We start from the raw sequence: 25,999 nt of genomic DNA on the forward strand, positions 1-25,999 counted from the left end.
TTACTGTGATATTACCACAACCACAAACCAACTTTAAAGAGAGAAATCTTATATTGAATGCAATATGAGCCAAGTCAGCCCATTTCCATATTTATCATGTGATTCATCGCAGCACCAAAGAAAAAACTACTGTATGTGTACAACAGATATCGTCATTTTATCTGTATCTCAAAATCTTTTTGTTACACAAACCTCACACAAAATTCAAATGATTGTCTATTTCGTGTGGTCATCTTTGCAGGGTAGTATTTACATCCATAGATCATATATAACTGAAACAGGCACTGGGGACGTTAAACATTAATCACTGTATTAACGTCCACTGAGACAAACGTAAACTAACTAAGAACAGTGCAGCCATAACTTTGATAGAGTTATTTCATTTCATTTGTCAAGTATGATGTGCTTTGACTGCAGAGACTCAACAACAATAATTAATCCATGCAAACATGAGCTTTGCAGTACAATAAATGACCAGATGTCAACACAATTCAGTGTAATGATGGTACTGCAGCTCCTGAGAGTCACAGACAGTGACTGATTTAACTAGTAACAGATACAAACGTCTGACTGCAGCAAAATCCCTATTAATATAATAATGACAGTAACATGTTTTTATGTTTTTATTATCGTTTCACCATCATGACAAATAGGACAAAAAACACTAGTGAATTATTTGGGGAGGAGCATATCATAACTGGCTGAGTGATTGAGAGAGTGTGTGTGTGTGTGTGTGTGTGTGTGTGTGTGTGTGTGTGTGTGTGTGTGTGTGTGTGTGTGTGAAATGTGAGAGCATGCGTGTGCATGTATGAGTGTGAGGAGCTGAAGGAGGGAAATTGTTGTGATTTTTTTAATTTGACATCAGGATGAGACATGTGGCCTGTGTCCTTGGCCAAACTCATCCAGCTGAGAGTCTGGATGTTGCACCACTCCCCCAGTTACTTCAACTGCAGGCCCAAAGCATGCTGGGTATCTGGAAAGCTTATGAACTGATCTGTAGTTAAAGAGATGCATGCAGTATGAAAGAAGACAGGAGGCAAAAGGTCCTGCGAAAACTGAACGCAATAAGCATTTCATACAAACGTCCGCCTTTAATGTAGAATTAAAATTGATTACCATGGGCGTCAAAGAACTCCTCGTCCGAGCTGTCATCTGAGTCTCGTGCTATGCTCTGCATCCTCCACTCTGAGAGGCTGTGACGTGACGGGCTCACTAGAAAAAAAAAAAAAAAGCACATGAGCAAAGAAAAACAGTGTTGTTTTGGGACATGTGTTTCAGCAATTCTTTTCTATTTTAAACACACACACACAAGCACACAAGTACAGGCACATTCTCAAACACACATTACAAATAAGAAATTTACCCCCCCCCCACCACACACACACACACACACACAGTGTTATATAAACATGCAACAGCCTCTGTGGTGCATTACTTCATCACAGATGGACTGCTTGGTGGTCAGGGGGTGTGTGAAAACTGAACGCAGAAAAGCTACAACAACATAAACCATTAAATCCAAGCTGGGGAAAATGGCCACACTAAAAGCAGGTTTCGTCTGTCACGCATCGTCAGCCTATGTTCAAATATCATTAGTGCAGAGCAAAAGAAGGGTGCGCTGCTCTGAAGGAGCTAGCTGGCGATGTGATGGTGGAGGGGGGCAGTGGTTGGGAGACACAGTTGTAGCTGTCAACACAGAATAAAACACAACTGTTGGAGGGGAGCCTCACTGAGCTTAAAATAGCCAGGAGAAATAAGGGTTAAACAGGGATGAGAGTCAGGGTCCAGGTGACAGCTACAGTGAGCACTGCCTTAAAGCAGGGGTTAAACTGGAAATGGGTGTGTGCATGCATGTGGTTTGTGAGGTCAAAGGTTATGCTAAAAAATAACCCAAGTAAGGCATCAAACTGTGGGGGGGGGGGGGTCAGGGGAAGGTACATTCAGAAAATATACACCAAATGAGTGAAAGCATTCAGACTGACAACAGGGGCCAGCAGATAATACATAGGAATCCATTGTATCATTTTAAACTAATGAAAAAAATAATCATAGAAACAGAAAAAACAGACCCACTTTGACTTGAAACAAGCTTGATGCCTGCCCTTGTTGAATTCTTCTTGTTTTCCAGTGGGGACATGCCTCAGACTTTAAGGTGCAAAGGAGTCATACGGCAGGTTGAATAAATATGGCTACAAGGCATGAAGGCGCAAAAATACAGATGTAATAATGTTTATAGGAAGGAGTTTGTCAGAGCTACAGTATAAGAGGATGGAAAAAGTGCATAGAGGTGAGATATGTCTTTCACAACCATTCCAGTCACGCTCACTGTCATACACAGAGGACACTGGTAAATAGACGACTATGGCATGCCCCTCACCTCCTCTCTTAGATGAACGGGAGGAGCGGGAGGAGGTGGACCACTGCTTAGTTAACACACCTCGTGGCTGGAGAGTCTCTCCTGAGCTGACTACAACCTCCTCAGCTTCAATGGAGCTTATCGCCTCTTTAGCCTCTTGATCTGGAGACGGAGCGTCTCCATTGGTCTCGGTGGCCTCCTCGGCTTGACTGAACTGGGCCATCTTCATGGCCAGGGCCAGCTGGGTTTCCAGCTCCAGCTGCCTGATGTCTTCAATAGTCAGACCATACCACTCATCCTGCCAGCACCAGGCCTGCCGGTGGGCACGCACCATCACCTTTCTCAGTCCTCAAAAGAAATGAGGGGAGATATTACACACCAATTACAGAAAATCCCAAGGTTTATACAGTTAGTATATTTTAACTGGTGTGTTATTCAGTTTAGATCTGTTTTCAACAATATATATCATTAGGTGAAACCCTACCACCTCTGTAATGATTTACTCACCAACATCGTGAATGAAGCGTTCAATCTTTGACTGCATTCCCCAGTAGCGGAATTCCACCTTACACAATTTGTAGGCACACATGATGGGTGTCTTCCCTGGGTTGTTGTTGTATTCTTGTGTCCAGTCATCTCGGAGAGGGCCCCTCTGGGTCTTTGCTGACTTGTAGAGTCTGGGGTCCTCCTCTAATTTGTACTCATGAGGGGGGATGGGATCTGTCACTATGTCAATGGGGTCTGGAAAAAAAAAAATCCTATTATGAAAGGACAACTAACTTAGCCAGGTGTTTTCATTGTAGTACTCACACCACCTATCACACTGCATACAAAGGTGGATGTGGTAGTAGATTCTGTATGGGCTTGTTTTTAAGGCTTTACATTTCTTTTAAAACTGACTTTCTGCATGACCAAAAAAAAAAAAAATTACAAGGATGAAATTATAACAGTCTAACTGTGTCCCTGCATGGCTTCAGACCATTAATTTCAGAGTACTCATCTGTCGATCACCTTGAAAAAACAGATGCAGTATCATAAAACTGTCACAAGTGGGCCTCACTTGCTACTTATGTTTGAGTAACAAGAGCACAGATGTCAGAACACATTCAGACAGAAACCTTCATATACTAACAAGGCTGTGATACTAAACCATCACAAGATAAGCTCATGACTTTCTGTATCATTCACTAATGATTGAACATGGCCTACATTGAGCTTGTGTGGTACTTGGGGACAGGTGAGCCAAATAAACACAAATTACTATTTCATTACTACAAGTTGATACCAAATGATCTCACCAATAGTCCTCTGCCTTTTTTCTGCAGCAGACATGTTGAAGACATCTGCTTGGTTGCCTGTGTCGGGTTTGTAATAGGTTTCAATATCAATGGAGAACTTCTCGACAAAGGGACAGGTGTATCTGAGGGACAGGACGACGACATTAAAACATGTCACAACAAAGCAAGAGTAAATAACATTTTGACACCAGTGTTCATTCTGAGAATTAATTTTCATGGAATAAGTCAAGATCGGACTATTTTGTGGAGAGCAATGATATGCCCTCAATGCTGAGGATAGACTATAGGTGTGCCATGTCCATCTGTTGCATCTCAGGCTTCTGCAGCAAAGCTGTCACTGGTTAAATAGATATGTCAACCAGCGCATGCAGTCTATCAATGTCTTGACAATACAGGCAAGGGCATATCTCTCTTCATCACCTTCACATCTCTCTGCTTGCCAGGCCTTGCACAGACAAACAGACTGACACCCTAAGAATGAAGGGCTGTCAACATCAGCCTGGGAGCAATGCTGGCCAAATGCAAACCTGACCCTGCTTGTAAATTTTCTGACAACGTGCCCTAGGATCTTTCTTTTCTTTTGCTGAGGGAAAGCAGCATGATCAGGAATTCAGAATTGTCATTATCAGACTCACCCCTCATGGCATTTTATTTCTGTTACATTTCTGTCTTAGGATATCCATGAGTGGGGTGTGAGCTATTGTCTAATCTAGTTTGGTGCTTGAATATTTAAATGCTTTCTGCCTCCTGCACTGAGTGATGAGCTGACTATACTGCAGAAACAAAACTTACCTGGTACGGGTGTAAGGGTAGGCGTTCCATGACTCCTCTTCAACCCTCAGTGCTGCTTTGGGCAAGATGGAGCGGAACCAGCTAGGAATATGCATACCAATGTGGTAGACCTTATGGGTGTACTGGCCTATCCCACCTGGTCCATCTGTGTAGGGCTTATTTTCTAGGATCTCCACTCCGCTACCTTCACCACAGCTCTCTTCTCTGCTCTTTTTCTACAAGAAACAGATGATATGGAGTTTAAAGTTGTGTAGTTGAGGGGAGTGTTACATTTAAAAACAGAAATGCAATTATTCCCTTAAACTGAAATATGTTCAAGATGGAAGTGAAACAAACTAATTACTGATTGGAGAGTTGGACATTTGCACCATTGGTACCAAAAGAAAAAAAAAAAAAAACAACAACTGAAGAGCTTTCTGAAAGCTCTGTCAGCAGTGAAATGCAAATAAGGAAGCCCAAATACTAGGTCACACAGCCACACCTTTCCCATATTTACATTCCAGGTGCACGGGGGGGGATGAGGCTGGTTGGAGCTTGTGATGTAGTTGAGTAGAGCAACAGCTAGGTGACTCACAGCTTCAAACACAGGAATGTGCCACATGGCAAGAGGATGATTTGTGATGGTTATGAAATCATTGAACTGGGAAACCTACAGAGTAGAGCATAGTCCAAGTGCTGACAATGTTAAAAACACAGGGAGCAAGGAACATAAATGTTAAAGATTACTGATATGTCTTTTCTTTTTCTCTAATCAGGTGCTGTCCAGTCTTTCCACATATAGCTGTTACACCCTGTATTTAGTGCAATGCTGGGATAATAGGGAGACAGATTTTTCAGTCAGTCCAGTGAGGAGAGGCAATGCAGGCAAGGCAGTGAATCAATGGAGTAGAGGAGGAAGCCATGAAGCAGCCAGCACTCCGGACCTCATTACCTCTGACAGGTCATTCATTAGCCACCCGCTCTGCTTTCAACAGCCCCGACAGAGCACCAAAGACACAGCACAGACGCCACAGCAGATAGTGTGCAAGACGTTGGAAAGGAGCTGATGTAAAAGCCAGCTTTACATTATGTCAACATACAAACACTATAGAAACATAAATACATCATGCGTCTTAAACCGATCAACAAGTTTATTACCAGTTGTTAATGTGAGTGCTATTATCATTATTATTTCATTCATTCATTCATCTTCAACCGCTTTATCCGTTTCCGGGTCGCGGGGCTGCTGGAGCCAATCCCAGCTCACATTGGGCGAGGGCGGGGTTACCTTGGACAGGTCGCCAGTCCATCACAGGGCCAACACACAGAGACAGAGACAAACAACCACTCACACTTGCATTCACAGCTACGGTCAATTTAGAATCTCCAGTTAACCTATACATGCACGTCTTTGGACGGTGGCAGGAAACCAGAGTACCCGGAGGAAACCCACACAGGCACGGGGAGAACATGCAAACTCCGCACAGAAAGGACCCAAGCCGGAAACCAAACTGAACCAAACCCACGACCTTCTTATTGTGAACGCTGCGACTGCTGTGCTGCCCCTATTATCATTATGTTTGGAAAAATGTATTGCTGCAGAGTTGCTGCAGAGTTGTTCCAAAGGTAATAATATTTAGCCACAGCTGCGCGTTTTCCCACACATCTGGGTGTAAATCAGTAGTCTAGGCAATGTGAAAAACTCAGTTTCACTGTGTTTCTGAAGAACTCTCCCTTATTTAGATTTCTGACAGGTGACTGCAGGCTGTCAAAAGCAGTGCCCCTTCTTTTCGGCCCTGCTGTAAAATATGATTCTCTAATTCACCCAAACAAAGATTACAAAAAAGTGGCCAGGACTCAGGTCCTGGTGTGTTTCATTTGTGTGCAGATGTAAACTATGCTTGCGGGAGAACAGAAATAAAGCGTTTTCGCCAGAGTGTTGAATGGCCACCGAGGGCAGCCCGGGGGTGCTCATCTACCCTCCTCTATCATAAAATCCCTTCCTACTCAGCACAAAAAGACACAGTACCTACTTTGTAGTGAGTTCAAGTCCTGCCCTAAGACCTTTGCCACACAGCATTTATGCTCTCTCTCACTCATCTTGCTTTAAACAATCATCAAGCACTTGAAAGAAAACCGCTGTCACCCGCTGACAGGATAGGAGCCACATCCTGGTTTTTTCCTCTTACTATCAAGTTCGTGAGGCGCATTTCCTGTTTGAGATGCTGCTTTGCACCACACTCCACAGATACATTTGCTTAGGCAGAATGTGATGATGTGGAAATTAATGAAACACAGGTCTTTCATCTTCAACTTACATATACTTGCACATTATGTACTTATTTTGTCCAGGACTGCAAAACCTTATCTGGCAATGATGAATGTACATTTAGCTATCAGATAACTAGGTAGTGTATAAGGGCAAAGGAAAGGAAGTGACACTATAGATGGGGTGGGGCCGCTTACCCTTTGTATGCTGTGGTGCGGATATGACCAGATTGTCTTAAGGGCCTGACTTCATTCACAAGGCTTACACTGAAGATGGATTGCTGACAGGCAAGCCTACATGTTGCAGTTGCCCATGGCAACATACAGCAAAGAAGTGAGGGTATCTACAGACACCAGCAAAATCCTTGTTTCCTCTATACAGCTCTGCCTTTTTTCCTTCCAACTCCTCTCATTTCTTACCCTCCCTCCTTTGCCTTTTCTCTTTTTACCATCCTTTTCCTCTTTTTATTCACTCCCTCTCTTAAACAAAACCTGACCACCGGCACGCTGCTGATGTCATTGTTGCCATAGTGACAGAAGCCTCACAGCAACAGGCTGTGCTGAGAGGGTGAGGTCAGGGAGAGAGGTAACTATGGGTCACTAATGTAAGAATTCCTCTCCTGTCCTGCTTTTCATGCTTAAGAGAGGACATATGAACTGATTTGTTTCTAGAATGAAAGACGAGGTAATCCCGATTACACAAGTATCTTATTTTGCACAATGTCCTGAAAAAAATCTTAAACAAAGTATGTAGAGGACCTTGGAGCAAAGCAGGTCAGGGACATGATGTCACTATCTGTACTTGTCAATAATGAATAATTCTCCACTCTATATTGTCATATAAAGCAAATGCGCCAACATCTGATGTAGTGATTGATTTGTCCTGTTTGTCCTTAACGGTCTGCCCGCTTTGGGCCATGCCTGCTGAGTCAACTTCCCAAGCATCTGCACCTCAACTGGGTTACCTCTCCATTTGGTACACTGAAGTGACGGTATGAGGAAAAACAACAGAAAAAACTATGTTGTCAATTGAAAAGTCTGAGGACAATACACTCTTTATGGACTTGATGACTAAAATATTAATTCCATTTGTGCAGACAGGACAACGTAATGTCTGTGTGAGCCAATGTTGCTATAACTTAAGCTTGTCTACACAGAATCTACTAAACATCAGACTAATAGTTTTCAATGTACAAAGAAAAAAAGGAGAGGTCCTCTATTATAAATGAAGAGTACTGTAGCTTATTTTGTAATATAAATACAAATGGCTGGGTATAATATTGTTAGATAACTATGTTGACGTAAAAGCTTATTAATTTGGCTGTATGTATGACAGTTACAGGAGAGATTTACAGAATCCTTAGAAAAGGAGGTTTTCTTACTTAAAGCAGCCGCCACATTATTGTAATATATGTGGGCGATGCTTCAGTACACTTCAGGGGCCATATTTTCTTTTATGATTTCTATAAAGCTGTAAACTGGCATGGTAAAAGCACATACCATTTAAATTCAGCACTTACTGCAGCACACAGGGATCAAATTTGAGTGAATTTGATGTGCCTCACTCAATGTCAGCCACTTTCTCCTCACTAACTTCGATTTTGTATATACTAATCAAACAAAAGGGCACCCCCTCACCCCCCCAAAAAAAAAAAAAGCCACAACTTGATCAAACAGGCCTGTCACATCAAGTTGCTCTTTTAATGAGTGTATACACCACTCATGCTACACCACTCATGCTACATGCAGATTAAATCCCCCCAAAAAACGCTGATAATTTAGTGCCTATGAACTTAGTGCTTCTGCTTTAAATGACAAGATTCCAATTGAAGACTACACCTCAGTGTTTACATACCAAATATTAGTCATTAAAGTAAGGCTGAACTAAGGCCATGATTAAAACACAATCTGAGGCTTTGTGATTGTGGTCTTTGCCTCTCCTGTGTACTCCTGTCCCTGGTGAACCTGGCATTACCACGAGATTAAATAAATCCTCCTTCATGTACACATACTATATGAAGAGAAAATGTGTTGCCTCATAGGATAATTAAAGCTGTATAAATCAGCTCTAAACCCTAAAGCTCAGCACAGACTCTCAGTTTCGAATTATGGGCCAGTTTAGACAAATGACACCACCACCAAGGCAGCATGTCCATCTCCATTGTGACGTTTGTGTGTGCCAAAGCCATGATGTCTCCACCCTCCTTCTAAAAGCATGTAGCCTGTGACGAAAGGAAACAGCCAGCCTCAGAGTTTAATTTGGCTAATCTATCAGCACACAAGCTCTCTTTGTTCTGTTACTCCGTCAGCCTCAGACACCATGTGACCAATCATTTCATAATTGGGAACACTGTAATCACACTCTTGAAAAAAAAAAAAAATGACATGTGAATCGATTGCCTTGTACACCACTTCTTTCTTCCCCCGGTCTCGGCATCATATAGCTATCTTGGTCAGATTGATGAGAATTTGGGGACCTCACCTGAATCATATAGAGCTGGGCAATTCGGTACTCCTCCACACTCATGGGCATGGGGATGCGGTACTCCTTGATAAGCATGATGAATCTTGAAGATTGGGTGGGGGAATCGGGGAAAACTGACAAGGGAAGGGGGGAGGGAGGGACACAGGGAAGGGAGGGTGAAAGGGGACAGGAGAGACTCTGGGAGCTCCTATTTGTGACTTGTTAAAGAACCAGCTGAAGTCCACATTGACGGTTCCTGTGAGGGAAGAAGAAATGAAAGCATGAGGTACGTAAGATGGCAACATGACAATACTTTCCAGCAAGCAACAACCTCACTAGTGATGTTTTAAAAACGATTTTTAGGCATTAAATTTTGCTTTAAGTTTTACAAATAGATCTTTATGGATATCCATCACAAAAGCAGAAACCAACTTCAATCAGCAACAAAAAAATGATTCTGAGCAAAAGATAGCAGCACAAAAACTAATTTCCGAAGCTATAAGATTCCTATAGATAGGACCAAGGACAAGCATTCATTCTTTTGGCTCACGCGCAGATGAAGAGAGAAGAGCTCAAGCATCATTCAGAATATATGCTCGGTGTACTTATTCTGTGTCTGGTCCAAGTCTTGGCATCCAGGACAAGCTTCAGCACTGTGTCTCCATCCAGCATTTCAGGTCCAAGTAAGGCACTTCCCAGGATAAACTTCTCTTCTTATACACAGACCACAGCTCTGTGTGTGTGTGTGTGTGTGTGTGTGTGTGTGTGGCTGGAGAAAGCACCCGTGCCTTGACACTCCAAACCGCCACCCTATCTTTCCCAGGACTTCAGCACCGTCACATGGGGGGCTCACTCAGCATAAGCGGGATTACAGTTGCGTGGGGAGCATTATATAACATTGTAAGAGCCCCATGTGCATGATTGAGGTTTCACAAATAGCAGCCTTAGAATTACACAAAGCGTTGTTTTCAAACCACTGGGCAGATAGGGGTAGGTGTGGGCTATACATATGCAACGTGTGGGTGGCGTGAGTTGCAGAAGTCTGATTTGACCATTGTGGGAAGAACAACTCTCCAAAGCAAAGCAAGTACAAAACAAGATCATGACTACACAGCAATGTACTGAGCTGTAGTGGGAGTTTATCTAAATTAAATATCACAGGTGTCAGCTGAGGTGACACAGTAACCGAAGAGGAGCCAATAACGAATGGAACAATCCACAAGTTGAAAGAACTACTCTGTCAAAATGAATGAGAACATAAGCAAAGCAGCACATCATTTCTATAGTTGCTAAGTGCTCCAAAAAATGAACACCTTTATAGACTGGATGGTCAGAGGTTAGCATGCATGCCACATTATCACAGCTTCCCAGATTGACTCTGAGCTGGGACCTATGCAGCATGTCATTCCCCTCTCTCTCCCTACTTCCTGTTGTCTTATCTGCCACTTACTGTGATCAAAATAAAAGCATTTTGGCGAAAATGAAGCTACACATCTTTTAATAATTCAACCAAAAGTCTAGGTAATGAGGGGATGTTTCTGTATGTGTTCAGATACGACAGGCAGAAGCACAGTGGACAGGATTACTATCATAGAGGAGGTATCTGCACAACCTACATTTGGCTACGCGGTACTGGATTAAACCAAATGTTCACATTTTCTGACCAACGAAACCAAATGAACCTTGCTCTGGCCCTGAGCCGGTCTGTACAGTTACATTGATATTCCCACTGTATCACTTAAACAGTGACAACCGAGACCAGCTAGGGTGAGGATCCAGGTGCAACCAAGGGTTTACGTCCTGCACCTAGTGAGCACATGCCAGCACAAGACACAGTAATCCAATGTGTGGGACTGCTAACACAAAGATGCAGACTGTCTTCCTTATCAACCTGGACCATGTGCCATGGTAAAAAGATAATAACGTTGTCTCGAGTACATTCCTCTGATGATATCATTGCTATATGTAGAAGAAGAATGTATTGGAAAAAAAATATAAGACAGCCACATTTGGCTGAAAATAACTGCACTCTTGGGAAAGACTGGGACAAAACTAGGCTAGCTGGAGAGGCTCAGAGAAAAGCTTGCAGCTCAAGAGACTGAGAGGCCTCTTGGTGTTGCATCCACTAGAATGTATTCACAGCCTGTGGTGATGATACTCTACAGGGATTTGAAGAGATGATGATACATGAGTATTTTGTGACTATTTTTATATTCATCATTGAATTTTGGTGTTAATAAAGATGAATTTCAACAGTGTAAAACAAAAAGACAACAGATTTACTATTGCCTAAACTACAAAAAATTATAAAGAGGTCTAGCATATGTTTGATATTTTTGACTCAAAATATAGGTCACGTTATCTCGACCCACTGATCAACTAATTGTTAGAGCAATCATTCATTAATTTGCTGATTACCTATACTGCAGATTATGTACTAATCCTTTAATAATAATTTTGCATTAATTCATACATTAAATTTTCTTAAATTAATTTTCATTAAAATATTTTTTTTTTTTCATAAAATACATTTCAATACAGTATTTATATATCAATATATAAGTACAGACTTATTCATGTCTTTGACTTTAAGTGTGCGTCTAGCCAGATAAAACCATTTAGAATGAAATTTATGTATACAGTTTCCCCCCCTCAATCTGCTGTTCCTGTTCAGTGAAACCATTTTATGTTTAGTTTCAGCACTGCTTTTTGTAAAATATGAAAATCTTGCAGCATACTGTTTTCCAATCCATTTGTCTCTTGTTTTCTGGCTCATACAAGCAGTAGCCAAAGATGGATGCAACCAAACTGGCACCAACTAAAATGTGTTTGGCCCATATTTTGTCTGTTAATTAGTACTGTCAATTAATAGGTCTTAGATTTTCCATTGATATGTGATAAATTAAAGAACCCTTCTGATTTCTCCACAGTATAAATCACTGTTTCTCCTCTACAGCATTAATGCAGACTCAGACTTATCTGTAACTCCATGATGTCTAAACCTGTATCCCTCTTTCCTTTGTGACTGATGCAGATGCTGTGCACAGCAAAAGACCTGTAATGCACAATCCACCATCAACCTCAAGAGAGTACTGGCACCAAACTTGACCCAGAAAAAAGCCCTCTCACACCCAGAGCTTAAAATAGCCTGGTCACAATAATCCTAGCATACGCAAGCAGAGTGCTTGACGTTGTTTGTTTAGAGAATATGCTCATTCCCTTCTAAAAATATAGTCTCTGCCCCCCTCTAGGCAGTGACGCAATAGCAGCACACACCAATGCACAGCGCTCATCACAAAGCAGCCTCCAATGTTTCTGCTCTAGTTTCAACAAAACTGAAGCCAGCAATTGCTATAGATACTTGAGTGGGATTGAGTTGAATACTGTTTCCCACCACCACTTCCTCATTCTGTTAAATGTATGGCCAGCTGTGGCAGTCTCAAGTGTCTATAGTTGCAATCACCTCATCTGTGACCCTCTCAGAAGGTATGATGAACCATCAGAGGTCCTCCAAGCAAGAACATGACTTTAAATTGTGATATTCAGAATCATATTTGTTGAAGCTGAATTCAATGCCAGGTCAGTCCACCTACCAGAGTTTTCACTGCTTACTCCAAAGAGCTAAAACAGGATTATCTGGGGTTGATGTGATGGATCAAAAGCACTTGTTTACTCCTAAACAGTAAAACTGCCTTTCTGAGATCCATTACCTTGTGACTACATTGTGTTATGGACTACAATTACAGGAAATGGGAAAATGGTGGAACTAATTCTGGCTGAAGGCACAACATATAGCACATGACCGAAATCTGCACAGTAAACAGGTTGGCCATAGGACAGGGAGTAACAGCTGGGTCTGGCTGTCATCAAAATGTAGAATAGTGGGGGGAGGTGTTGACTCACATGAGGCTTTTTTCCACAAAGGCCACAATGGAAGTGCTTCTTTAAATCTAACTATGTTAGCACTTAGAGGCGGAGAATCCCGAAGGAGGTGGAAGGGTTAGGGTGTGTGTGTGTCCGGGGGGGGGGGGGGGGGGGGGGGAGGGGTGTTGGCAGGGGCAGGAGTTCCCTCTGGATTGACTGGAGGCAATACCCTTTAAAGTGGAAAATATTAACCGCTGTCTCAGATACCTTGGATCCATTTCACACAGCATTACTTTGACGTTGGAGAGACAACTTCAGCTTTGATAACCACTACAAACACTGCTTGAGCCTGTGACAAGAACCCTTGATTGAGCAGATGGGTTTATCCACCAATCCACTTAAAATGTCAAAAGGCTAAAGACAATACCATTCATGCTGGGCTGCATGCATTAGGTGGCCAGACCTGCATATGACCAAAAAGGCCATATTTCACACAACTCTGCTGTACAAAGTTTAGACTTCTTTGTCCAATGGAGCATTTAATAAGGGCAAAATATGAGACATCATTAATAATAGGTATAACTGAGATAAATACTATTTGGCACTGATTACTGGATTGGATTGCTGGATATAAAATTTATTTACAACCTACAAAAGCTGGCCACACTTTGGCCTGAATGGAGGATGGCAAATGCACTCACCCTTTCATGTTAAATAGCAACCTGTTAAGATGCCCTTATATACATACACATTTCACAAAAAACTGGTTTTGTTTTACTTCAATAAAGCCCATCTTTTCTCCACATTTAAAAAGTACAAGACAGGCGGGGCAAAGAAGACACTGAGTAATCCATTGTTTAGTCTTCATCACAGAGTCAATTAAACTGTGGTTGATCTAAAGAAGCAGTCCAATGCAGATGGAACACAATGTGAACCCCTAACATCAGTTCTCTCACAATGAAAGATGAGTACACAAAAACAAACACAGCAGAAACATGAGTAACCATTGACCCTACCAATGCCATATGCTGACAGAGTTATTATTTATGCAAAACGCAGGACATAAAAAAATCTGAAACACAAAAAATAGTGGTGCCACAACACTTGCCACATACTGTTAATACAATAAGCTCACAATAAGGCCACCACTCCTACTGTCTCTCAGGCCCATGCTCCTGTACAAGCTAAGAAGGTGCAATGCACAATCTGCCCTTGTTCTTTGTACATTTGAGAACAACAAGAGAAAGCTAAAAATATTTGACACCCTGTGAGCTTCTCCTCTATTGCGTCCCTCCTCCTTCTGCTACTCATCCTCTTCCTCCTACAGCAGGCCTACAAGAACTGCTTCTAAAAATGATCCTGGTTTAAAGGGAGGGGTGGACAAACAAGAACTACACACACAGCAGAGATTTTGGTGTAATGAAGAAAGCAGAACTTAGTGGAGAAGATTAGTGCCAAGCAAGATGATAAATCACCTGCCAAACTAAATATTAACCATCAACTCAATATGACTTTTAGTTGTTACATTATGGCGGTAGATTCATGTAAAGAATACTACAACTAATTTATATCAGCTTTCAAACTAACAAATATATTGCTGGATAGTGACATGCATGAAAATAGCAATACAAAAATCTCATGCAAACATGAGTTTACTCCAAGACAGATCAGTTAACATCTAAAGCTCCAAACAACCAGAAAAATAGACTTAGATTAGATTAGATACCCCCAAAGCATGCAATTAGAATTTGACAAACAAATGTGGTGAGCACAGCTGAGAACCTTAAGCGCTCGTAATAATTGGAGCCATTGTTTTTCTTACGCCTCAGTTGCACTCATCTGCCCGTCATTACATACCAACTCTTTTTCAAATAAACTCCATGCTTCATTCTTAACTCCAAAATTAGATGACCTTCTATGCAAATTACACTTGGATTAATCAGTTACATGCCAAGGTTAAATGAGGATCTCCTCTTGCCGTCATTCTCTCTGAGCGCTCAAATCAACGGTGCTGAGAGCAGTCTTATGTAACTTGGACAGATACAGAAAAGGAAAGCATCGCTACCCTAGCATTTTGTCCACCCCATTAGTTAATTTGTGTAACCCATAGACAGAAAACACAGGATATTCTTCTGTAGACTTAGACATTCACTCTGAAATATCAACATCAGCCCCTGAATGAGGATTCCAATACAAATTAAGGCCGTCGCGCTAATGTGGAGCCTAATGCTGAGCACTTGTTTGCCAGTAACAGCACAAAAAAAAAAAAAGCCACAAAGGCCTGGAGGAACGACGACTAATGGATTTCCAGTATCACTGCTATTAACAATCTCTCACAATAGTCCAGAGTGGCTTTGACTCGGAAATATCACACTGATATGGCTGAGGCTGGAGTGAGACAATACCAGAAAGCTGGTATTAAATTTCATATGTATGAGCCTTCAGGTGTTGACACTCAGAAATTCAGAAGTTTAGATAGCCTGATTGAAATGAAAGTTTGAAAACATGAACTCATGTAAAATATCCAGTAAGTCTAACTTGTGTTATTTGTGTTTTTAAACATCAACCTCAGGAGACTTCATACATACATGATATTTATGAGCACTGAAAGCAAACAGATGATGAGATTTCAAATGTGTGTAGCAATTTTAGCAGTATTTCACATTTGTGGTGTAAAGTCAATGGATAAACAAAATTTTCTGTCTATTTTAATTTCCCCTGACTTAATAAAAACTTCCAAAGTACGTGCACAATTTTTTTGCAATAGATATGTCAAAAAAGACAAAAATGAAAAATTATACTCTATTAAACTTGCAAAGAAAAACATTTTGCCTGGAGCTAAGCTGTATTCCCTCTCCTGCAGGGGCAGGGGAGGGAATACTTATACTTTCCGTCATTGTATGAATTGGGGGGGGGGTTACCATGGAGACACCAAGGACCCTTTCTTCATTGGTTGCCCAGATGATGTCAGAGTGACGAGGAAAGTGGAGACGAGACGCTACTTAGGTTGATACTTCTTCTGTTCCTCCCATCTCCACTTTCACTTCCATTAGTCTCTGTTCTTCCTTCACCACAGCTCATTCACACTTAACTCTTATAGCTACAACCACCGCCAGCAAAGCTAACTGATTCTACTGTGTCGTCAACCTAAATTTAGACACCTGTCATACATGTAGACCGTAGTTCTTCGTATAACAGAATGCAGGATTAAAATAAAGTAGCTAAGCCATAAACCTAAATACAGATATGTGGGCTTCACAGAGTCCTCATGCTGGTTTGAAAGCGTCTTTGCATATTTTCTGCTAATACTGTACTTTGGTTTAAAATAATGCCAAGGTACATTTTATGCTACCTCACTTCGACTACCTGCATCAGAGGGCAAAAAAAAGTTCTGTCTTAAGCATTTGCAAGGTCTTTTTATTAAGTCAAATATGAATTTAACTAACTTAAAATATCTAATAGTGAATGAGAAGAATGGGCTGAAAATGAATACTAGCATTTAATTAATTAAATCGTTGGGAAAAAAACTTTGTCAATGCTGCAATTTCTCATGCTCTATTGGCTGAGAGAGAAGAGAGATCTGAAAATTTGAACTGGGAACAGAAAGGCAGAAAAATATGCAAATGTCCACCAAAAGGAATTCTGCAGCAACAGTGAGAAACAACAGGTGGAGGGAAGCTTAAATTATGTTCCCTGATCTATGCAGGACACTAACTCTTGATGTTATCAGCTTACATCATTCATTTCAATTCAAGGAATACCCGATAACCCCTTCAGTTAGTAATAAATGACCTCACCCCAATCTGTAAAAGGAAGGAAATATAAAGCTGATCTTAGCACAGCACCTGTCTCCATTATGGCTATTGTGTTCTTCTGTCTTTAGTTTGAGTGATTGACTCTGTGGAGAAGGCCTGAACTCATTAAGAGGATACCATACATCAATGAAAGTTAGCTGCCAATGATAAGAAAGCTGTTATAAAAGGTTGATATCAACCATTTGCCCTTTTGTCAAAAAATTCAAACTCTTTTATGCAGCACAAAAAAATCCCAAGTCTTCTGCACGGTTACCAAAGACACAAGTGTCTCTCACACTGACCATAAAAGGCCATTTTCATAGATGCTCACACTCCTATGACTTTGGCCAACATTTTCATGGGTTCCGGGGTCAGCTTTCCAGCTCATCAGAAGAGCAGGCTCAATCACCACAGGATTTTCTTATCTGTGAAAACCTATGTAAACCAGAAACTCTCCCATCAGCTTGATATCAAAAGATTCTGACATCTCTCCCATACCAAGACACGCTGCTATGAATGTAGACAACGTGCTTTGTCTGGCAAATTTAAGCAGAGCTGGGGTATGATGCAGACAGACTACTCAATAAAAACCTGGATACTGGGAGGGAAAAAGGGAAAGAGGTGAGAGAGTGCAAAGAGGGAGAGTTGGGGCCTGAAGGAGTCTATTTTTAGTCTCAGAGAAATCAGGTGTCTGCGGCCAGTGGAAAAGAAAGGGGAGTGCTGGTACAGTGAAATGAAGCAGCACTGTTGCTTTCATTTTACATGATCCATGTGAGGCAGCGACGATTGCTAGGGCTGGGTTAGAATAAAACTAAATGAAATGCACATAAAAAGGGCATAAATGGTCCACACTGACAACACACGCAGAGCCAATTCATTGTGAAAACTGCATGGTTAAACAATAACTTAGCTCAAATAAAAATGTGATTTGTAGACTTTAACGATTAACCAAAGCCTCGCAACTAATGTGGACATGGAAACATGAGCGGGAAGAGATCCACTAACCAATATATTCTTCAATGACAGGGTGGTGCAAGCAGCATTTCCATTTTACACCAGTCTATGCCCCACACAGATTAGATGAGTTAATCTGTCATCTTGTGGCATTGTTAACTTCTTACTTTCTTACATAAGTAGATATTATTGCTTTACGATTCTAAGATGTTTCTTGGTGGTGAAGGTGTGCCTCTCAGTGAGCCTTACATTCACGTAATGCACCGGCCTATCAACACAAAGCAACATCACCATCCCCTTACAGGATGTCCATTTGAGACTTAGTGCCTCCTCCATAAAATGAAGTAATTAACTCAGGAATGAAGATGGTTGTGTGGTATGAAAGAACTGAATCCTTCTTTGAAGTCCATCCACATTGCCAGAAAACATGTCTAAACTGAAGAGGACATGGAGCAGGCCTGCACAAGTGTTTGTCTTTGTCTCATTTTCCAGACACAGCCACTCGAGGAACATTTCAGTGATGTGCCTTTCATCAGCTGGCTCATCAAGGATGCGTGGGGACAGGTTGTACCCCTGTTGTCCCTGTCAACAGCTCAACACCAGAATTCACATCACCTGCTTTGTTCATGGGAGGGGAAGTTGGAAGGCAGGCTTGGAGCGAAGGACAAACTCTCTGAAGCTCAAATTGCCAACAAAACAGAACATTCTCTTCAGTACTGAGCTGGCACCCAGGTGCACAATGGAGGCTCGCCTGAAATATGGTCATGATTCCTGATTGTCTGCTGAAGATTAATTAAACAGATAATTCAGACCTTTAAATAAGCAGCAAGCTGGGAGTGCACCCTGATTTTCCCCTCAGTGAAGATGTTTTGAGGGCGGTTTGAACTCCCTATAACTACCTGGATGACTGTAAGGACATCCTTAACCCAACAAAGACTTTGAGTTCTCTAACTATGTTACTGAATAATGACATTGTTTATACTTATATTGTGTTGCACTACTCTAAATACTGGACAATCAATCAAGCTTTAACTTTAAACCTGAGTTAGGAAAATTATATTATTCCTTTCTGAATGAGAAATAATGTTGTGAGACATTCAAACCTCTCTCTGACATCAAGAAAGACCATTTCCTGATCATTCTGGTAGGTCAAATAATATCAGTTTTACTTCCAGAATAGATTGGCTTTCCTAACTTTCCTTGATACACAATCACAGGGAACTTTTAATTTGTAAACAGAGGTAATTATGTGTGAGATGAACTGCAGAGCAGTTGCAGAGTGAAAGCTTGTCTCAGCGTGATCAACATGCAACAGACACAGTAATATTACCAACTCATATCATCTCTGATGCAGATTGCATTCATTGTACAATGAAACTGAATGCAAGATTTTGACATTAGTAGATTATTAATGTTCTTCATCTAGTCATCATCATTATCTAGTTCCAAAGCAGGTGTGAGACTGATCATGTACAGGGGACCCAGAGAGTTGATTTCAGAGAAATAGTCCACCTTAATAAATAAATAAATAAATAAATCACTCAATCACATTTTGTCACCCAACCTGACTGTTCAAATCATAGCTGTATTTGAGGACAAGACGTGAATTTTCATTTCATTTTATGATTAGAATTGTATTGGCAAGCTATAGTTCATAGATTTTTGTGTCTGCTTGAACAACCCTGAGCAGCGATTGGGACGTTTACCTAGTGCAGTTTCCTGTTTCAGCACTCCTAACCCAACACACCAGCAGTTGTGTCCCATGACAGATAATACAGAGGAACAAAAAGGAAATTTTATAAAGCTGATTTTGTATTGATGTTTCAAAACTTTAAAACTTCAAAGCAGTATAACATGTACAGCCAGACTTTTTTAAATCCCCTCTGGTGCTGTCAGTGCCTATAACAATCAGTCTCTATTGACTGTCAATGAAATGACGCCAACATGACTTGAGTCTTTGTACCGCGAGTTATCAGCTGTGGGAAAAATTATTTAGACTATACAGTCCAAGACAATATAAAAGAGGCTTGTTGTGAATCCTGTTTACTACCTTCAATACCTTTATGTAAGTTCATTTCAGAAATTGCATTTCCACATTAACACACCGAAATGGAGCATAAACAGACTTATATGATATCCAAACACGGTAATTACAGGAAACTGGCCAGTCTAACTATATGAACAATCCACCTATTTTGAGACAGGAGCAACAGAGAGACTGGAATACCAGCTTGTCTGGTTTACCAACAGAAAATATAAAAGGGAGTGATGAAGACATTATTTTTTTGGGTGGGACAAACAGTCAACATCATGTTGTATGTATACAAGATGCAGGAGATCAACAGGCAACTGATTTCCAAAATAAGACTTCTGAATCATCCCAAGAGCCAAGACTACACCACACCTATGCTTAGACTGACCAAATTGTACCAAAACGTGGAAAAAGGAAATGTCGAAAACGATATGTTACAGTAGCTGAGCCAGCACCTCGCCAAATCTTCTCACATTTATTTCCCTTATAGTTAACACTTAAGAAAGCCCATGGGTCATTTCACAATGTTTGTAATAGAAGGTTTTCTGTTCTTCCTGTGCCTCTGATCTCATCTTATGATCTGCTCAAACACACAGATATGGAACGAAATGATGTGGTGAAGACGTCATTCAACTTTAACTGACAGGAAGTGAGTCTTTTTCGGGTTTCTGGCTCTTTTTCTTTTCCCAGCCATAATATCATTACTCAATGTTTGTGTACTCATTTTGTCACTGGTTTACCTCCTAGCTTCACGATTAGAGACTTATGCAGGAAGTCAAATATAAGCAAACTGACAATTGTAAGAAGAACACAGAAGACCTGTCACATCAAAGAAAAAAAACAGAACACTTAAAGATTACACGCAGTGCTGTGAATAGTCTAACAGGAATAGGACCCTTGCTCACAAGCTACAGACTTCACTGTCAGGAATTTTCCACTCCACAGTCATTCAGACATACAGAACATATTTACATATTCGAAGTGCATTTTCCCTCCAACCAAAAGGCAGTTGTAGAGCACTCCAGCAAATGTATAACATTGGAGGAGTGGTGGATAAATTTACAAGACAGACCTGTATGACATGAAAGAATCAACATTTGCTTAGTATCTGAATACAATTATTCTTCTCATATATCAAAATGGGTATAGAAATATCTCCTCTGCTACCCTGTGTCAGCTTAAAAACAGATTCAAATTACTTTAATTCAGTAAATACAGCCGGTGAACAACAAACAAAACAAAACTACAAACTAGAGACAATGGAGTGATTCATAACCACCTCCACTCTCTCCTTCAGTAGCATGATACCATGTCTGGTGGCACCTGAGAGTTTAAGAGCTATCAGCTTTCACCATGTCAACTACTGTCTTCTTCTCAAATTCCTTCTAAACTGTACTAAACAATATAAAAAAACTCAAAGAATTGTTTACTACAGAATAATGTTTAATTTAATTAAAGTTTATTCCAAAAAATCAATTTAATAATACAATATGCATATAAAATGAATATGTGAAACTCATTAAAAGTTGGTAACTAAAAAATCTGGGGTGATAACCTCGCAATCTTTTTGAGCAGATGAATAATCACCAATTCTAAATCTATTCCACAGCAAAACAATCTCAATAAGCATAAATTTAAATAATATAGGAAACATGCGGTAGATGCATTTAAACAAAAATAATGCCATTATAAACAAGCTTCTTAGCCTAAACCATTAAATAGGGAATCTTAAAAGGAATCATTCAGATGCCCTTATGAGGAGCTAAAAGTAAAAGAGTCAGAGAGCTGCCAATGAGATTAGAGCGATTAGACATGTTGTCGAGTTAAATCTATCCAACAGCATGGCTCAATTCCAGTGTCTGCACTCACAGACTTGAAAATAAACTCACAGTAAATGAAGGTTAAGACTAGTGAAATCAGTGTGTGCTTATGAACACTGTTGTGTCTGCAGTACTGTAGACCTTGCTTGAGGACATAATCCACAACTGATAATGCTAAGAATGATGATTAAAAAGTAAAACCTTTTTTAAAACATGGCTAAGGTACATTATATAATCTGTGCATTAAATTACCAATTTCATTAAACAACATGTCATGCTTGCACCTTACTATCCACAGAAATACTGCAGCACTACTGACAAATGATTAGACGAACATGCTGTTCCCCTCCCCATTAAGCAAATCAAACTTGCTGTTACATGAAAAAACTGCCATACAAAAAAACTAAGATAAGACAGTCATTAAATTACTTATCTTCTTTTACTCAACTACAAATTAACAGAAGAATAAACTGCAACTGCTTAAAAAAGAGAATAGGACCTTGCCTAACTTGAAAACTCTTAACACACTTAAAAAAAATTTCCATTGTCGACAACACTTCCCATGCCCTGCATGTGCTACTTAAGCATATCTACTTAGGGGAGGGAAAACTGGTTAGACAAATATCTGGAGGAGCTGCCACTGTTACAGAAGAAATCCCTGTAGGTATGCTAAAAGTCTTAACTTGGAAGAAAAAAAGTGCAATGCATTCTTACATGGAGAGGTCTGAATTCTGGGTCATCAGTGATACTCCTGCTGGAATCAATGGCCGTCACTTCAAGCAGTTTGCTCTTAATGATCAGAGCAGACAGGCAGCAGCTAACTGTCTTTCTCATAGAGGTGTCTCATAGAAAATGTTCTATGTAGTAATCACTGCAATTAGAGGCAAAAACAGCCATGTGTGCTTCCAATCAAAAATAAAAAAACAAGTATTGGGCTTGTCCAAACGTAAAACCCAACAGTAACTCTGAAGGAAAACAAACTTGCACTTGCAATTAATCTTGAGAAAGAAAGAAAAAAAAAAAACGCAAACACAATTTGCAAACTGCACTTCTTGAGAACTTTGCATCTTAAGTGTGTGTTTTTATGTTCCTTCAAAACATAACAAAGTCAATAAAATTAAGAACGAGGTGAAGAACTGGGAGCAACTAGATGCTGAGTGAGTTACACAATCCCGACAACTGTCAATTGCTTCCAGGAAGCAGATGCAAGTTTTAACATGTCAAGAGAAAAAAGACACTATGCACAGTGAATACATTTTACAACCCAATAGCCAATCTAGAATATTGTGATATATTTTTTCATCACCAAAATAACCCAAGTGCAAGATGGTTCTTGTTGTTTTTAGGCTGAGTAGTGATTATTACGCAGATAAATCTCAATACCAGTCTCAGTTTGAAAGACCTGCTGGAATAAAAGCAGGGAGGTGGTCACAGTGGAGTGGCCATGTCGCAGCTCCCGTCCTCATAACCGGGCCATCATCTGGACAACAGACGCCACAGCCCCCAAGACAGCACCGCCTCAGTGACTCACCCAGACCCTGCTGAGTCAAGTGGAATGAGTCCTGATGCTGAAAAACTCACAAAGTGATCTTGAAAAAGAACGCAGCTGATGGCATGTATGTCATACACAAACTGACTGCAGCCGACGTTGGATTTGAGCTCTCCTTCACTTCCCAGTATCTGCTGATGGAGGTCTGCTCGTGTTCAGTATTCAACACCATCACATGCTGTGTTTGCGTTTTTGCATGGTGGTGCATGCCTATCCAAAAACATGATGCCTCTGGCGATTTAAGTGAATGCTCTTTCGAAATGTGATGGGAGGCAGAGTGTGATAAGATCAGGACAGCTTTCAAGGAGAGGAGCATGTAACAAACAGGTCTGAGTGACAGCAACAAGGAAGCAGGGCCAGAGCAGGAGAGCACCTCTGCAGGCCAAAGTTAGTCTAAACACATTCAACGCTCAGCTGTGGCAGCAGCGTGGTATTAAAAGCCCTGTAGAAGAAGACTTGTTGAAGGTGTTAGGATGGTGGATGGTTAAAAAAAAAAAAAAGTGAACTGGAGTAAACCCGCCGTCAGTTAGTTACCTAGCAACACGGCGGCACGGTAACGACGGTGCTGCTCACATACCTGGACCTGATGCTCCGCGGGCTTCCACACTCGGTCCAAGTTTGTCGGCCTGTCCGTCTCCGGTCACACGGTTTTCCCTTCAGCACCGAATATCCGCCGACTGGACAGCGTCAGGAAACGATGGTTGGACCATGGTTGAGATGAACGCATCTAAAGTCGGACAGTGATTTCCCTCGGCGGAGGAAGGGCTGCGGGTACAACGTGTAAGGATGACAGACATAGAAACATCATCAGCCCGGTAGTTTGGTTGTTGTTTGTTTGTTTAAAAAAAAAAAAAACTAGACTCAGCCGCCGTTTCTGACTGTGTTGGCTAAATCTGGCCACATCATTGCGCAGGAGAACCGCACGCTGGATTTCCTCAATCGGCAGACAAGGCCAACGGAGCGATGGAAACGTCAAAATGTCCTTGAATATCCGAGCTGCCCTCGCAGGAGTTGGCGGCCGGGCTCGTCCTGAAGCGACCGAATCGACCCGGCAGGCGGACTCAGCCCAGCAGCTGCCGCCTCCGTCCAGGGAACCGCGAACAGCGAAGGGCAGACGGCTGAAGAGCTCTCGCCATCGTAAGTTGTCACTGCTCAAGTCTGAGTCGCCGCAAGACTTCAGTCCGCTCAGACACGACATCAACCGCCGGCACAGCCAGCTTTCCGGTACGCGCTTCAAAAATAAGAGTCTGACATGTGAGGTGGGGTTTAAAACACACGAAAAGCTCTTCCGCCGGGGTTGGTTAATCTGCTTAAAGTAGCAATATCAGGCGAGATATCCGTCCACCACCACTCCCTCTCTCTACCACAAACTAAGTTAGGAAGTGAAATTAATTGTGTGTGGAAAAACAAATCCCCCCGTACACAGGAGCCTTAACTCTGACAGGAACGATCGCACAACTTCCGGTGTCCGTGTTTCCTTCCGCGGCCTTCACTAAGCTCTGACCGCACAGACATCCAGCTGAGCAGTTTCGATATCAGGACGCCTCCTGCTGGAGATGCAGCATGTATGAGCTGATCTGGATGAAACACTCACGCATTTCCGCACACAGTTGGAGGTTAAAAAGGCAGTTTCTCTAGTCCTGAGTGCCTGTAGAGCTTCACTCAGCCTCAGGGGTGGGTTACAGTGTGGCTGGCAGCAAAGACAAACTTACTTGTAGCCAGTTTGCTCATTTTTATATTTTTGAATGTGGAATCACGTCTACTTTGATATTGCACATTTTCTTCATGTAGTTTAATCACAATAATACAATGTTTAAATTTGTGTTTGTGCAACAGCAAATTACTGCCCTCATACATTTTCTACTGCATGTATATTTTATAGTATTTATTATTATATTAGTTACATTACAACACAATCTTTTTATTAAATCTCTGCACAAAGTATCTTAAACATGAAATGAAAAATATTATATGTACAGACTGGTCAAAATAAATTTGTGACCAAAAAATTTCTCTTGTAATATTTGCAAGATCCACACATGAATGACAAAGTCAAGGTTGGAATGCACTAAAATGGAAGTAAGTATAATAAGTTTAATATGTGCACCGAAGATAAACTTCAAGTAATTAAAAATATACCTCCCCTACCCTCAATATTATCACAGGTGTCATCACAGGTCAGCAGAAAGATTTCTCTTTTCTCTGTGACCTACATGGTTTCCTGATTAACTAATTATAGTCCATATCAAGGGAGAGAGCAGGAAGAATTATATTATATTTCATTATCTCTGTGTATGTGGATAAAACTTTGAAACCTTTCTTTTAATTTCATGCATTTTTAGTTTTAAATGGACATCTGCAGTTTACAAAAAATGATAGCACCTTTTTAGGAAACTTGCCCAAAACACAAGATAAGAAGAAATCAGTGGTGAGGACCTGCAACTGACAAACATCACAATGTTAAATTGTATTATATTCAACAGCCCTGTCGTGCATCATGTAAAATGGACTGTTATGTAATGTGTGAGGTGAATGACAAACAAATAAATATAACTGCAAACCTGCTGTCCAGGAAAGTGCCAATTATTAATCCATCATTTTATTCCATTTTATGTTGTTGCTGATGTTCCTGTTAGTGTGAAAACTGGGTTGCGTGTTATTCATCGTCCGAAATGTGTAATTCTGAAATTCTTTTTCAGACTTTAGGCTTTACAGGCAATAGTGCCTGTCATGTTCATGTCATGTCAGGTTCGTTAAAACAGCTTAGGTTTACAATAAATACAACTGATTTGAACAATGAAATGCACAAAATGAACGCCTTTAATCTGG

At 40.9% G+C, this 25,999-nt stretch overlaps 1 protein-coding gene across 3 annotated transcripts in view; it reads right to left on the bottom strand.

The window, feature by feature from the left end:
• The window catches only part of LOC115048788 (membrane-associated phosphatidylinositol transfer protein 2-like), a 36,947-nt gene extending 12,353 nt beyond the window's left edge, over positions 1–24,594 (bottom strand). Inside the window, exons 1-7 of one of the 3 annotated variants that reach the window (XM_029510540.1) lie at positions 23,748–24,594; positions 9,176–9,413; positions 4,447–4,661; positions 3,655–3,776; positions 2,864–3,097; positions 2,378–2,704; positions 1,117–1,212 (exon numbers count right to left, since the gene is read on the bottom strand). In XM_029510540.1, coding sequence (XP_029366400.1) covers positions 1,117–1,212; positions 2,378–2,704; positions 2,864–3,097; positions 3,655–3,776; positions 4,447–4,661; positions 9,176–9,253 — 1,072 coding nt within the window. In that variant the 5' untranslated portion in view covers positions 9,254–9,413; positions 23,748–24,594. The remainder of the gene's footprint in view (positions 1–1,116; positions 1,213–2,377; positions 2,705–2,863; positions 3,098–3,654; positions 3,777–4,446; positions 4,662–9,175; positions 9,414–23,747) is intronic. The other 2 variants (XM_029510543.1, XM_029510541.1) reach the window with 2 other exon arrangements.
• Between the last annotated feature and the right edge of the window lie 1,405 nt (positions 24,595–25,999).

Source organism: Echeneis naucrates, chromosome 9 (assembly GCF_900963305.1).
Source record: "Echeneis naucrates chromosome 9, fEcheNa1.1, whole genome shotgun sequence".
Classification (NCBI taxonomy): domain Eukaryota; kingdom Metazoa; phylum Chordata; class Actinopteri; order Carangiformes; family Echeneidae; genus Echeneis; species Echeneis naucrates.